Source organism: Gobio gobio, assembly GCF_949357685.1.
Source record: "Gobio gobio genome assembly, chromosome: 2".
In the NCBI taxonomy this organism is placed as follows: domain Eukaryota; kingdom Metazoa; phylum Chordata; class Actinopteri; order Cypriniformes; family Gobionidae; genus Gobio; species Gobio gobio.
The window spans coordinates 51,203,727-51,218,832 of NC_137098.1; the positions used below are offsets into that span (position 1 = coordinate 51,203,727).

A 15,106-nucleotide genomic window follows, 5' to 3' on the forward strand; every position below is an offset into this window, starting at 1 on the left:
CTACTACATAGAAAAAAACACTCATCCAAAAACCACATTGAATTCCTCAGTAATAGGTCACATCACATATAGTATCACAAAAAAAGGGGGAAATGTAATAAATGAGCAAAACATATGTTTTAGCTGTTTTAACTAAAAGGAACTTGCACTGACAAATATGCACTGACAAATATATAATAATCTTAATAATATAATCTTAAAATAAATCTATATAATCTTAAAATATGCGTTTTGTCTCAAGATGCTCACCAGTAATGTTATTTTTTCCAAGGCATGTTTATAAACACTAATTAAATGCCCTAATTGAACTAAGGACAAATCCTGGCTTAGTCTAAGCCATGTCTGTGAAACCGGGCCTTTATGTACTAACATTTAAATGAATCATGCTCTTATTGTGTTCATACATGTTTTTACATTGTACTTATAATAAAAATAAAGCCTGCATTTAATTACATCTCAGTAATTACATCACTGTAAAAAAGTATATGATCAATAAGTCATGACAACATATGTTTTTACATTGCTTTAACTCATCAAAATAAGTTAAAGATAAATAACTTTATTTTATAAGTTATACAACATTCCATTTTTAATTTAAGTTAATTTAACTTACAAATTTAAGGCAGCCACTTTTTTACAGTATAATTACACTGTTGACCTTTCACTTACCTCTTAACCCACCCTTAAACCTACCCATATCACCAGACCTGTCCATAACCTTGCCCATATTCCACCTCAGTAGCAGCAAAGTTTTGCAATACAACATGAACCCAATAAGTACATTGCACATATTTCTTGATTTAAGTACATAGTAGCTAAAGACCACCTTATGTAAAGTGTGACCAATACATTTGATTTTAGGAATGTATTAGTAAATGTTAAAATAAACATAAACTAAGATTAATAAATGCTATAGAATAATTCTTAGTTCATGTCAACTGAAGTAGTTAACTAATGTTAACTAATTAAAACCTTATTGTAAAGTGTTACCTATTACTTTATATGGATAATTGGTTAGCAACAACAAAAGCCTCCTTTGTGTGAATCACAGTTTTCTGTCTAATACCCATCATTCAGTATGTTTCTACATTTAACAAAATGACTGTTTTTGAAAGAGTGACGCTGGCTATTCAAAGTACAGCCATTTTTATGGAAACTAATATATGATAAAGATGTGACATCAGTACCTGACGTCCGATAGGTGTGTTCGTCTAGTCACATAGAGTATTTATAATGGGTCCTTTCATCAGTTTAGCACTCGAGAATAAAGGCTTATACACTTAAAATCTGTTTAATATTTCTGGGCCTTAACAAAACAAGAATATTTACATCATGTGCACAGGAAAGTGCTCCAAATTTATTGGCATCAGCCTCTATCCGCTGGCACTGCTGTCCATCATCTGCAACATTTTTCTGTTTTTCCCTGATTTTCAAACCATTTATTCCAAGCAGGAAGCAGAGGGGCTCTACCGTCTTACAGATGAGATCAAATTCATGGGAGGCGTTGTTGGAGGAGGTATCTTGGTGAGGAAATCTCATTGTTTTCGAGTTTTCCCTGGACATTTCTGTTGGTGTTGTCTGACCAGTTTCTTGGCACTATTTACCTGAGAGCATCCATCCAGGTTTCTGGAATATATTGTAGGCTATATCTCTTCTTTAACATAATTTTATGTTGATATGGCTACTGTTTTTCTCTTTTAGGTATTGATTCCTGCGATTCACATCCACAGCACTGGGAGACAAGGCTGTTGTTCGAACCGCTGTGGGGTGAGTTCTGCTAGGGTCACATATTTGATTTATTTCTCTAGGACTAAACTCTTGACTTTAACCCATAAGAACCCGGACCAATTTATCCTTTTAGGAAAATTATGGGGCATATTAAACAGGCTTAATGGACCACTTGTAACATGTTTCTGCAGTTGTTTTTGAAATACAACCCCTCCTTGTGAGAGATCTATAATGTTACACATATGTGACATTGGGCGTTTGATACATTTTTTATGTTACATATATGTCACATTGGGCATTTATTTCTCAGTTAAAAAAAAAACAATTAATAATTTTTTTGCTAAATAGCATTTTTTTTCAGTTTCTTTTCTTTTCCACAACATTTATCAAAATGATGCATATTATTAAAAAATGATTAACAAAAACATATCAAGCCATAGACTGATCTTCCAATACTTATCCCCTGCTTGCTGATTTTAAGAATAATTGTTGTCAGTGAAATGTAGAGATGCTAGTAGAGTCTGAAAACAGTTGCGTAACATTTTGTCAGCCACCATGGTATGTCATTTAGTCATTTTCCCAAGTATGCATGATTTCCTGGCATTTGGTGCAGATCATGCGCAGATCAATACCAATCAATATTTCAATTATATTAAACAGTGCTGTTAACATTTTTCTGAGTCCCAGATCTTATATAAAACAGAGAGAAAATATTTAACACTAAATTTTTTTTTGAATCTGCTAAATTAATTGAGCAGCTCATTAATATTTTTCTTAATATGACAAATACATAACATCAAAATTCCACCAACTGTTTTAAGGTTAACAGCCCGATGTGACATATATGTTACCACAATATTTTCGTAACTTGTTTTATATCAATTTGTTTAAGAAATGTATTAAAATCAGGTTAAGTGTAATCTATGATAAGTTATTAAAATGTTAGAATTGTTGCATGGGTTGAAACATACCTTTAGTAACAAAAACAAGCGTATTAAAAAATTGCTCACACTGCAACATGTGCTAACCAGACAGGCCACCATTTTGGAAATGTTGCCATGTCAACAAAAACTGCACAAATTGTCACATGACTGAAACTGGGTGTCACTTAGGGACTTCCTGAGTTGAAATTTAGGGATATTGCTTTAAAAAGACCTTTCCAGATAATCACCAGTGTTTGTGACACCCGTGTCACTGTGGGTTCTTATGGGTTTTAATTGAATTAGTGCCTAAGCAGGACAGCAGGTGTGTCAGCTTTACCTAAAAAAGTGAATATTTATAATTTTAAAGGGATAGTTCACCCAAAATTTAACATTTTGTCATCATTTACTTGTCGTCCCAAACTTGTACTATGACTTTCCTCCTGTGAAACACACACACATTTTTTTTGATTGTTTGTTTTTTGTCCATACAATGGAAGTCGTTGGGGTCCAAAGTTGTTTTGGACCCCACTGACTTTCATTGTATGGGTAAAAAGCAGTTAAAGCATTCTAAATATCTTTTGTGTTTCATAAAAAGTAAAGTCATACAGGTTTAGAATGACATGAGAGTGAGTACATGAAGAATTCTCTTTTTTCGGTGAACTATCTCTTCAACATAAACAAAATACTTAAAGGGATAGTTCACCCAAAAATGAAAATTCTGTCATCTACTCACCCTCATGCTGTTCCAAACCTGTATGAGTTTCTTTCTTCTGTTGAACACAAAAGATATTTTGAAGAATGGTGGTAACCCATAGACTGTAAAAAAATATGGACGTAGTGTCCGTGACGTCACCCATAGGATTCTGATGAGCCGTTCTGAAGCGCAATGGTGGCCGTTGCCATCTTGGCAGCGCGTCATCGCGCGTCACTCCCGGATAACAGAAAATGGGCAAAAAGGCGGGACGTGGGCGGAGCTTAAGTGACGCGATGACTAACAGACAGCAGATAAATGGCTATCCACCAGTCACTCGAAGTGGCCACGCCCTTAATTATGCAGAACTTTAAGGCTTTATATAATGTAAACGAATGAGCTATAAAAAAATTCACCCCCCTCACAGTTGTCATGAAGGGCAAAATGAGCCGTATAGACCAAAAGCACAATTTGTACCAGGCTGTAAACATGTTTTATTCTGCTCTAAAGTTGACCATTTTAACATGGGGCTCAATGAGATTCTGCTCCCTTCTGGATCCTGTCCCTAGCGGCCAGTCGATAAATTGCAGTTTGAGGCACTTCCGTATTGGCTTCAAGAGAAACTGCGGGAGGTTGCCGCTTGTGGTAACCAGACAGTTGATGCTTGACGGTAGCCCTTGACTTCCATAATATTTTTTTCTACTATGGAAGTCAAAGGCAACCATCAACTGTCTGATTACCAACATTCTTATTTTGTGCTCAACCGAAGAAAGAAACTTGGAACAACATGGGAGTAAATGATGACAACAAATTTTGGGCTGAACTATCCCTTTAAGTGATTATGCTTACATTTTTCCATTTAGTGAACCTTTAACTGACCTACGTTGGTTGTGTTCTCTTTGTCCATTATAGATGTTCCTGTCCATTATCTTTGCTGCAATTGGTGTTGCTGGTGCCCTGTACAGTGGTGTTATAGCTGTGTTTGCGTTGATTAATGGACCAGTTTGCTTGGATGAAGATGATCAATGGAGCAGACCATTCAAGAACAGGTGTGAAAATGAATGGTCCATCCCCTTTTCAGAACTCCAAAAAATTTATAGAAAACAATTCTAGAGCTCATAGAAAAAAAAAATGGTCATGACAACTAAAATAGGACCTTTTTTGGGCACAGAAATATGCAAAAATATGTTTGTGGAGCTTTACTGTTTTTATGTCTTTTTGTTGTTCTTTTTATTATTATTCTTATTTATTCATTTAATTTTGCAGCACTGAAAGCTACTTGGGAAACCCTGACATTTGGGAAACTTGCAAAGAGCCAGAAAATGTTGTGGAGTTTAACATTGGCCTGTTCACCGCCCTGCTGGTGGCTGCTTGTTTAGAACTGCTGCTCTGTGGATTTCAGGTGTTCAACGGCCTCTTTGGCTGCATCTGTGGTACATGCAATCAAAAAGAGGTATGTACTCTATACAAAGTCGACTTGATTTCTAAAGGTCAATCTATTATTTATTTACTGCATTTTTACTGATGGTCTTGCAATATCTAATTGATTTATGGTTTTAGCATGGTACCTTATAAAATACTGATAGTGTGCTTTATTCCTTTAGGTGGCATAAGGTGCAAAAAACAACAGACCAGATAACACAGGATCAAGATTTATTACTAGTCACTTGCCCTCAGTACTAATCGGTGACCATTAGCAAATGTGGAACAAAGGACGTGTAAAATTTAAAACAGACTGAGAAAAAGTGTCAGGAAACACTCACTGATCACTCATGTGGATCTAATGGGTTCATTTGTTTTATAAATGTAAATATGCTGAATGTGTTTTCTTATTTTATTTTGTAAAATATTTAGATTTAGAAATCGTATAAATTATATTAAAGTGGAGGAAGGATTGGGTGGTTCTTGTGAACATTCATGTCAGGCAGACCTTTTTGATCTAAATGTATGCAGATGTTTAACACATTTTATTCTAAATAAAATGTTTAACACGTTTTGGCTAATTCTCTCTTTTTTTCTGATAATCAATGTGACCTATTACTGAGGAGTTGTTTAACACATTTTATTTTAAATAAAGCTTTTAACATGCAGGTTTTGCTCATTTATTGCATTTCCCCCTTTTTTGTGATACTATATGTGACCTATTACTGAGGAATTCAATGTGGTTTTTGGATGAGGAGTGTTTTTTGCTATGTAGTAGTTTTATGTTGCACAAGAGGGTACGTTAAAAAGAAGACAGAAATGACGAGCACTTGCCGCATACGCATTTCCTGAAGTGAAGGGGCGAGGAGAGATGAGATTGCAACATAAGAACCGTCTTGGTTCATCAGCATCAGTACCAACAGAAGAAACTCTCGTCTACATAACAAAAACGGTGAGTGTAATTGCGTCATCCACATAATCGTTTTCCACATGTAACAAGGAATCTTTGAAAGCTTTAAGTTTTGTCTAATGCCTGTTTTAAGGAACCATTTATTCACATCAAATGTGTTCGATAAAATGCAATACAAAAATCCCCCTGACATCTGAAATATTGTAAATATAATTTATAAAATTTAAAGATATTCTAGTATTAATGGCATTTGAATTCTCTGCCACATGGTTGTCTGTAAATACATAAACTTTTAATGTTGTATTGCAAAACTTTTATTAACTTGTGTGTGTGTGTGTGTGTGTGTGTGTGTGTGTATATATATATATATTAGTTTAAATGTTTTAATTCAGTGTGCAAGCAGTAGATATAAATATTTAAATAAACCAAGCCAAATAGCAACTGAATTTGACAGCTTTGATATTTTGTTAACCCATCTCCTGTTCCACGGTAAAAACAAGGGATGTGCATTAAAACAGCATTGTTTAGAGTTTTTCATTTTTTACTCTTTATCTCACGTAACCCTTGTGCACAATTCTGGCAAGATCTGAGATGCACATTGTACCCTTTATGAGATTGTTCATGTCACTTAACCTTTAAAAATACACACGTTGACCATATACACTGGTTTCTAAACGCTTTGAGTAGGAGGACAGTTTTACTCTCAGACCCCTTTTTGAAATTTCCTACTGATGCAAGCTACTGAAATACTTGCAATACTTTGAAGAACTTCTGCATGAATAAAAAGCAAGATGCCTTCTTGGTGCAAATTTCTTTTTGAGATTGATAAGCAGAGGCGGACAGTAGTGAAGTACTTTAGTGAAGTAGTTAATGTTCAAGTGTCTGTACTTTATTTTAAGAGTTTTTCTTTGGGGAAACTTTTACTTCACAACATTCCAAAGCATGATGTTGTACTTTTTACTGCATTACATTTCATATTGAATTTAATTTAATACTCATTAGAAATCTAGTACTTTCTTACTTGTACTCTTTTTATGTACTTAAGTATTAAAGGTAAAAAGTAGTAGCCTAAAAGTAAAAGTTTTCCAAAGAAAAACAATTTTATAAAGTAGCCTACCGATATCCTACTTGAAAAATGTACTTGAGTAAAGTAAAAATACTTCACTACTGTCCACCTCTGTTGAAAAGCATGTTATAGTTGCAACATTTCATTACACAACCCTTTATTTCTCTGTCATTACAGGCTAGTCAAGGAGGTGAATCCTAAGATCAGCAATGTCAAATCATACAAGTCCGACTTTAACACAAGACCAGCAGAATGTGGTTTTTGTTACCGTGTATTCAGTGGTCTTCATATTTGGACTGATCCTCAACCTCACTGCACTTGTCATTTTTTTACGCAACTGTAAATCACGGTCGCACACCACCGTGTACATGATTCATCTAGCCTTTGCTGATATTCTTCTGGTTGGTACGCTTCCAGTGCGGATCTATTACCACTGGGGTTTGAAGGTTCCGAACCTGATATTCTGTGATTTTACCGGTCTCATACTGCTAAGTAACATGTATGGCAGCATCTTCCTCCTCACGTGCATTAGCTTTGACCGTTGCGTAGCAGTCTGCTTCCCATTGTCTTCTCGCATCCGTGAGGGCCGCAAGAAAGCAGGGTACGTGTGTCTGGGAATCTGGATCCTTACTTTCGGAACGAGCTTACCGATCTATTTCATAAAGACACCCGATTCCAACAACACCAACAACACATGTTTTGGAAATTTTCCTAACTATGCCACTCGGACAGCTCCTCTCATTTCCACACTAATTATTGGGTTTGGGATCCCACTAACCGTTATGGTTCTCAGCTCATGGGGGCTCGTGCGGGCTATAAGCAAAAGCACGGCTGTCCAGACCAGTGACCTAATAGACCATGGAAGGATTAAAAGGATGATAATAACTAACTTGGCGATCTTTCTGTTCTGTTTTCTGCCGTATCACGTTATGCTTGTGCTACTTTATCCTTATAAGTCCGAGACCGTGTCGTCCTCACTGTTAACGGCCTACCAGTACAGCCTCATGGTAGCTTGTCTGAATGCAATGCTGGACCCCCTGGCGTACTACTTTACAACAGAGACGTTTCAAAGAAAGATGGATGTTGGGGTTGTACGCAAAATATGGCAAATTAACAGTCACAGCTCAGACGGAAATAACCGTTCACGTGCCCCGCTCACAACGTAAGCACCACCTCAACTCAGAGGTGAAAATGAACATTCATGCAGGTCTTGTTCTTGAAGTGAGTACATGACCGTTCTTTCTGCTTTAAAAGGAAGGAAACATGTAGATAAGAGATAGATCAGATCAATCGCATATGACTAGAAGAATGAAGAAAAAGGAAGCCACAAGTCTTTGCACTTCTGGGTGAGCTGCTGACTGCATGCACACTGTGTGTGCAAAATTAGGTGTTCTGTACAGTCTCTCCTTTTAGAGCTTGGTTTTTCACACATGTTCATTTCTAAGAAAGTAAACAAATTAATTGCTTCAATTGGATGTGGAACCACTAATGTGTTTTCACAAAGAACTTTCAATGGAAACCCCCTGAAAACATGATTGACAAATTAAGATAATTATTTACAGTGAACATTAGTTATATTAGAGCATTATATCCACATTTACATATTTGTAACTTCCTACATTTAGTTAATAATTCATAGCCTTTCAGTTGTAAGGTAGTACTGCAACAGTAGTGGTGTTATTGTTGTTGTATATCAAATGTAAAAAAGTATAATAATTTTGTATGTGTGTATTTAAAAAAAATAATAATTGTTTTACTTTCCATCAAATAATATACGGACATATGAATATAATTTAACTTTAATTGTTTAGAAAGTTTTGATATTAGTATTGTAAAAATTGTTTTAAAACCACCAAAACCCTGCTTCCCCATTTCCACACCCTTCCCCCTTTCTACCACATCCGTTTGACCTGGTGTATATATCTTGTTCTGAATACAAGACAAGTCTTCTCATGTGTAGGCTAAATATGTTAATAAAAGGGATAAATATTCTCTTTTGCAGTTTTAATTATTAAGTGTTACCCATCCATGTGATGTTCTTCTTGAGATATCAAAGAGGGGGAACAAAACTTAAAGAAGCACATTTCATTGGACAAGCAACAGCATGTGAATTCAGGGTGACTGGGACACTTTTTGCAGTTGAGATGACTGGGGAAAGTCTCCCAAATCAACCTACAACCTAGTACTTGTAGAGTGGGTAAGTCCGAAAAAAGAAATAAAGATCTTGATAATGAAGCATTTTAAAGTGTCCTGCACGGGTGATTGTCTAACTTACCCAAGTGGTCCATGGGAGCTATAGGCCTACCTATACTCATACAAAGGCCTACTTTCTGAATGCATTGTTATGTTATCAGCTAATCTGCTAATGCATTCATATTTTGCACTCCCTCTAACGTCATTGTTGTAAATTGAGCATCCCCTGGTGGTAGGCTAAATCAGTGGTTCCCAACCACGTTCCTGGAGGACCCCCAACAGTGCACATTTTGCATGTCTCCTCAATCAAACACACCTGATTCAGGTCATCAGCTCATTAGTAGCTACTCCAAGACCTGATGTGGGTGTGTCAGACAAAGGACACATCCAAAATGTGCACTGTTGGGGGTCCTCCAGGAACGTGGTTGGGAACCACTGGGCTAAATCATACATTTACCAACTGTCTCATCATGGAACGGATTTGTCTGTCGAGTAGTAGGCCTAATTAACGACCCATTGCTCGCATATATGCCCTATTATTGGCTATTCACGATAAGCACGTTTTTTGTTTGTTTGTTGATTTATGCTATTGTAGGTCGATATCCTCATATAGGCTAATCTTAATTTCTCCAAATAGAAGATACTATAAACACGAAAGCATTATTCAGGAATAACATTAGCCTACAGTAGCTACATAGCCTAAACCTGCCCAGTATAGCCTACAATTCATGTTGCAAAATTCAAAATGTGGGTTGCTGTGAAAAATCTAATTTGTAGCAGAGATATGAAAACGAGTGTTCAATGGTTTCGTGAGCCATAAAGCCAAGGTTTGACGTTTTGAATAAACTGATTTTAAATGTTTTTTGTAGGGTGCAAATTGTTACTTTTTTAAACTGTAGCTAGGCTAGCCTATTTCATTCCCCCAAAATATCCGTTCGCAAGCAAACAAACATTGTTAAAACTGATAAACTTAATTCATTTTTAATTGTACACGTTACAGCTTATGGTGACAGCGAACTGTCAATTAAGCACAGCTATTTTCATGTTTAATCGAATCAGTCTTTCTGTGGACGCTGTGTTTTTTCTGGGCTGCTGAAGAGTTTAAGATGGCCATTAGGGGTTTGGCACCCTGTCTATTATTCCGTTGACTCTGGGTCATTATGGCCGGACAACAGCAGAAAAAGAGATCTTGGCGTGCTTCAGTGGAGTGTGCCCGTCCCGTAGGTGAAAATAACAATGGTGAAGGGGGTAGAGGGGATGGGTCGCGCGTTGTGGAGGAAGGGGTGGGAGATAATAGTAGTGCTCCCACTGTGAAAACACTTAAAAACTAAGATTTCTTTGCTATTGTTACGCGTTACCCTCCTCCAACCTTTACCATCCTCTGTCTTTGTTGGGGTAGCGGATACCCCATTCTTGTTTTTGCTTATAGGCCTACATATTATTAATAACATCTATAAGAATGTGTTTTTAAATGCAACATAATGCATTTAAAGTCCTGCCTATGTGCTCTATGCGCTCAGGTTAAACGGTAGGCTGATAATAAACTCCTGTCGTGTATTCATCCACCACAGGTGCATCCATATTGTGCTAAAAATCAGTTTTCACTTTAGTGTCCCTAAATGAATTGAGTGCCACTTTTTTGGTTGAGTCAAATCCGTGTAACTATTTCTGAAAGTGAGTCACTTGTTGAATCAAACTTTTGAACTCTGTGCTTCATCTCAGTGCACCAGCACTATGCGTGGAACGTGGGATTCGTTCTATTTAATAGGCCAAACCCGAGACTGTGGGAAATTGTGCAGCTAAAAGCACCCACGTATTGTCATGGTAATTTCAGTGGGTGGAGGTTTGAGGGGAGTTTGAGTACATGTTAAACGAGGTTAAGTGAGCTTGTTTAGTTTCTAGTTTTAGCAAGCCTACGCCACCGCAAACTTTCAGAAATAGTCGTGGGAAAGCGAAAAATTTTCTTAACTAGCCTAGTTTCTAGAAGTGCAGATAATGACGGCCTCCAATATCGGCAACGGCCCGGAGAAGAATTTCAACGCAAAAGAAGAGCGAAAGGTATGTGACACTGTCGTCAGTTTGTGTTGTATCGTGATGTACGAAACTATGGCAAACTTATTTATCCATTTGTTCAATAGGGGATATAAGTAGAACGCGTTTAAATAAGCGAACGTGAAATGAGGCCGTTTTTAGTAAATCTTACAGACTTTAAAAAGTTGGCTTTTTGCACATGTTCCAGACTGCTGTTTGACTTAGTGTTCTCTGTTAATTTTAGACCTATAGTGAATATTTCTAAGGAAAACAGTTTAAGACCTAATTGCAGTGGTCTGCTTAATAAAACAATTAGATTTTGCAAATCTAAATATTATACTTGAAAAGAAATTGTTCCTTTTTCTCATGCAGTCTCCTTTAAATGATTTGCTCTGATTTGTTTGTTGTAGTAGGCTACTGTTGTAAGAGTTTGACAGTGATTGAATATTGAATCTTAAATAACTATTAAACTGTCATGACTGCGTAACTTTAGTCAAGTTTTTATAGTAGTTTATGTTTTAAATAAAATAATAATGAACTAATTTGGGATGTCCAGAGAATATTTCAGACATGCACCTTACAGAGTTGGCATGTATATTGTGGGTCTTGTATTGTCAAATTTGTAGTGAATTAATCCCCTGAGGATGTCTAATGAATATTTCATACACCCTTAACCGGCTTTTTTATCATTTTAGCTGCGGAAACCCTTGATAGAGAAAAGGCGCAGAGAGAGAATAAACTCAAGCCTTGAGCAACTGAAGGGTATAATGGTGGATGCCTACAATTTGGATGTAAGTTACCCAAATAAACAATTTGAAATCTCTTTGCACCTATATCGTTTAAATAATTTTAAATAAATGTATACATTATAAATGAAAATAAATCAATTTAAATGGCACTTTTCCCACAGCAATCTAAATTGGAGAAGGCTGATGTTCTTGAGATAACAGTTCAGCACATGGAAAACCTTCAAAGAGGACCAGGTTAGACTTTCTGTGCTAAAACCATTGTAGCCTACTTTTCTTTCCCCCCCGTACATATTAAGTTAATATTATTTCAAACATATAACCAAACTCTACTGATCTTTAAGGGGAATTTCATGCTTGTTTACATTAAAAAGAAATCAGATAAATTATATTATTGAAGTATACACCTTGTTTTTTCATTTGACTTCTATATACAGTTTTAGAAGTATGGTAAAAGATCCATAGATAAGATCAGGTGCATAATCTAGATGTAAATACTGATTATTTGAGAGCAGAAAATAATTTGTCTTAGCATTTTTTTTTTGTTGGTATGCACTGAGCACTGTTGTGTTTTTATTGCCTCTGAATAGGCAATATTTTTTTCTCAAAGGAAATTGTGTGCAGGGTTTTGTGCTTTGTGTATTATGATTACATGATGTAAAATCACTCCCATTATTCTGTATGTATAATTTCTTTAGGTGGAAATCACAGTCCAGGCACTGGGTTTGAGTCTCGACAAAGATACAGTAGTGGGTATATTCAGTGCATGCATGAGGTGCACAACCTGCTCCTGAGCTGCCCTGGGATGGACAAGACTCTGGGTGCACGTCTGCTAAACCACTTGCTGAAATCTCTTCCCCATATCAGCACTGACACTGGTAGCACAAGTTCTGTTGGCACCCCGAGCCCACTTCCTCCATCCCCAACCCATTCCCCTCTAAACCTGCCTTCCTTACAGCCTCACCCTCTCCACCTGCACACCCCTCCAACTCCTTCCCCACCCTCCAGCCCCACTCACTCGCCCAGAGTCCCTCTGATTAGAGAAAGACCCCGAGAACTGCCCTCTCCCCCCAGGTCTCCTTCCCCTCAGTCTCCCGAACAATCGGCCCTTCCCCCTTTCTTTCCAGGGGCCGATCCTTCCATGTGGAGGCCCTGGTGAATGAATCTAGCCCAATGAATCCACACCCCCACCCCCTTTTTTTTGCCCTCCCCTTGCCCTTCCTGGCCTGCCCTCTTCTACCTAATAGTTTCCATTACATTTGATCTATTGAGAGGTTGTAGTGCTTTCCACTCAAAGGGGTGCGTCATATTGGGTTACAAAGTCCCTTGGGGTTGTGTGGTATCATTTAAAGCACTGTACTGCATGCTTGGAAGCAAATTATGTTATGTGCATGCTTTGAGGGTATGATCACAAATGACACCAAAGCTGCCCTCATTGACTGTATATACTAGTATTTCTGTCTTGACTACTTATAGGGCAAGTTTAGATTACCTTACTTTGGTTTTCTTTCTTTCTTTTTTTTAACAATGATATTTGTACTAGCTGGGTTTTAGATGTGGTGTATTTGACATGTAGTAAAGGGGATTTGTTGAAATTATGCATGTTTCTCTACCTTAAATGCAAAACACTAATAGTGACTCAGAAAGGGTAGAATGGACAAGATCATTTGTGAAAAATACTCCATCCTTGTATATTACAAGAAGTGAGAAGTCTGACTAGTACCTCATATTGAAGCAGTTAAAACTGATTTCCTTTTATGAAAAATCAGGACTGTGTATTGATTTTGTACTCTCAAAACATTTGAAAATGATGATGATAATGATAAAGGTGATTTTAAAATAAAATAAAAAGACACTGGTCAGTTTGTATGTGCTTTTTTTTTACTAATATTTAAATCACTTGCACCCACAATATGTCTCTTATCCCAGTGATAAACAAAAATAGTTAAAATGTAGATGTTTTTAACTTTTACAGACAGCATCACAGGCATTTACTTCTAAATGATTTTATTCAAATTACAATATCTTGCACATCCCATTGTGTTTTTACTTATGCCAGCCATTTGAACTTGAACAACTGTATCTACTACATATTATACACAGTAACTTTGATTTCCATTCAATACACTGTAAATTTAGCGTGGCAAAGAGAAAAGAGCTCAAGATCCACAAAATATCAAAGAATCAAATGATCTTTTAAATGACATACTCACCAAATTAATGGGATAGGTCACCCAAAAATGAAAATCCTGTCATAATTTACTCACTCTTATGTTTTTCAAAACCTGTATGAGTTTTCTTCTTCTGTTGAACACAAAAGAAGATATTTTGAAGAATGTTGGTAACCAGTCAATGGCTACTGTCAACTGTCTGGTTACCAACATTCTTCAAAATATCTTCTTTTGTGTTCAACAGAAGAAAAAAACTCCTACAGGTTTGGAACGACATAAAAGTGAGTAAATGATGACAGAGTTTAAATTTTTGGGTGAACAGTATACAATATTTGTTCCATAATGTGAGAAAATGGTGAAATTACTTAAAACAGCCTCTAGATGTCACTATTTACTAGTCACATGCTAAGTCACAGAGTTACTAGTAATATGTTAACTGCCCCCTAGTGGTTTATCACCCACCTTCCTTGACTGTTCTTTTACATCAAAAGATACTATCTCTTTAAAACATTTTTAGCGTTAGTCTTTTAGTTAATAGCAGATATAAAGTGTGATTTAAAGGGTTTGGATTGAAGCTATTATAGAGTTTTAAAGTGAACAGACATTATTCAGGTGGATTTCATTTTTCACACATGATTTGGGTGAGCAGATGTTGTAGGCTGGATGTCAATCATTCATCTGATAAAGTATTGATATAGTATCATTACCAATATTGGATACATTACCAAAACACGTTTTCTGAAAAATAAATTTAAATAAAGTGATAATATGACTGTAAGCTTACAACATAAGCTTGGTGTTACTATCTCTCAACGTCTCGTTTTCATTCCTGAAAATTAAATTCATCTGTTCAAGATATGCGAGTCACAATTGCGAGAATGGAAAACAGACATGCATTTCTCTTGTTTTTTTTTTATTTATTTGATTGTTTAGTTAACAGGGACAATGCACATTAATAAAACATTTCTGTAAATGCACCAGAATTAGCCTAAAGGCTATTTTTCATCTGTAGTCCCTGGACAGAATATTACAAGTCACCCTAAAAAATACAAATACAGGTAAAATACATAACACACTACATAAAAACCATCTCAATATAAAATAAGAAATAAGAAACAATAAATGTACAGCAAGCAGATATAAATTCAATGTTGACAGACCTGATTATTAATAAACCATTTCTTCACATGAACTCTAAATAATTGATATGTATCTAATTCTCTTA

At 36.3% G+C, this 15,106-nt stretch overlaps 3 protein-coding genes across 3 annotated transcripts; all 3 read left to right on the forward strand.

Annotated features, from left to right (window-relative positions):
• Positions 1 to 1,332: 1,332 nt before the first annotated feature.
• tm4sf21b (transmembrane 4 L six family member 21b) lies at positions 1,333 to 5,051 on the forward strand (the record flags this gene model as incomplete). The annotated part of the gene is made up of 5 exons (XM_079839321.1): positions 1,333 to 1,524; positions 1,702 to 1,767; positions 4,255 to 4,391; positions 4,609 to 4,795; positions 4,947 to 5,051. The coding sequence occupies 5 exons, from the start codon at positions 1,333 to 1,335 to the stop codon at positions 4,953 to 4,955; spliced, it is 591 nt and encodes a 196-aa protein (XP_079695447.1). The 3' UTR covers positions 4,956 to 5,051.
• A 589-nt stretch (positions 5,052 to 5,640) lies between these two features.
• On the forward strand, positions 5,641 to 8,940 carry LOC307141406 (lysophosphatidic acid receptor 6). Its single transcript, XM_079841593.1, has 2 exons — positions 5,641 to 5,716; positions 6,918 to 8,940. The coding sequence occupies exon 2, from the start codon at positions 6,950 to 6,952 to the stop codon at positions 7,904 to 7,906; it is 957 nt and encodes a 318-aa protein (XP_079697719.1). The 5' UTR covers positions 5,641 to 5,716; positions 6,918 to 6,949; the 3' UTR covers positions 7,907 to 8,940.
• A 1,825-nt stretch (positions 8,941 to 10,765) lies between these two features.
• her8a (hairy-related 8a) lies at positions 10,766 to 13,575 on the forward strand. The gene is made up of 4 exons (XM_079843647.1): positions 10,766 to 10,991; positions 11,660 to 11,755; positions 11,875 to 11,947; positions 12,409 to 13,575. The coding sequence occupies exons 1-4, from the start codon at positions 10,929 to 10,931 to the stop codon at positions 12,867 to 12,869; spliced, it is 693 nt and encodes a 230-aa protein (XP_079699773.1). The 5' UTR covers positions 10,766 to 10,928; the 3' UTR covers positions 12,870 to 13,575.
• The last annotated feature ends 1,531 nt before the right edge of the window (positions 13,576 to 15,106 follow it).

Bases quoted from the DNA above. Each gene is read 5' to 3' on its own strand.
- LOC307141406 (XM_079841593.1), top strand. From the start codon at position 6,950: ATGTCAAATCATACAAGTCCGACTTTAACACAAGACCAGCAGAATGTG.
- her8a (XM_079843647.1), top strand. From the start codon at position 10,929: ATGACGGCCTCCAATATCGGCAACGGCCCGGAGAAGAATTTCAACGCA. The intron at 11,756-11,874 runs GTAAGTTACCCA...CTTTTCCCACAG, and splicing joins TGGATGCCTACAATTTGGAT to CAATCTAAATTGGAGAAGGC. The intron at 11,948-12,408 runs GTTAGACTTTCT...TAATTTCTTTAG, and splicing joins AAACCTTCAAAGAGGACCAG to GTGGAAATCACAGTCCAGGC.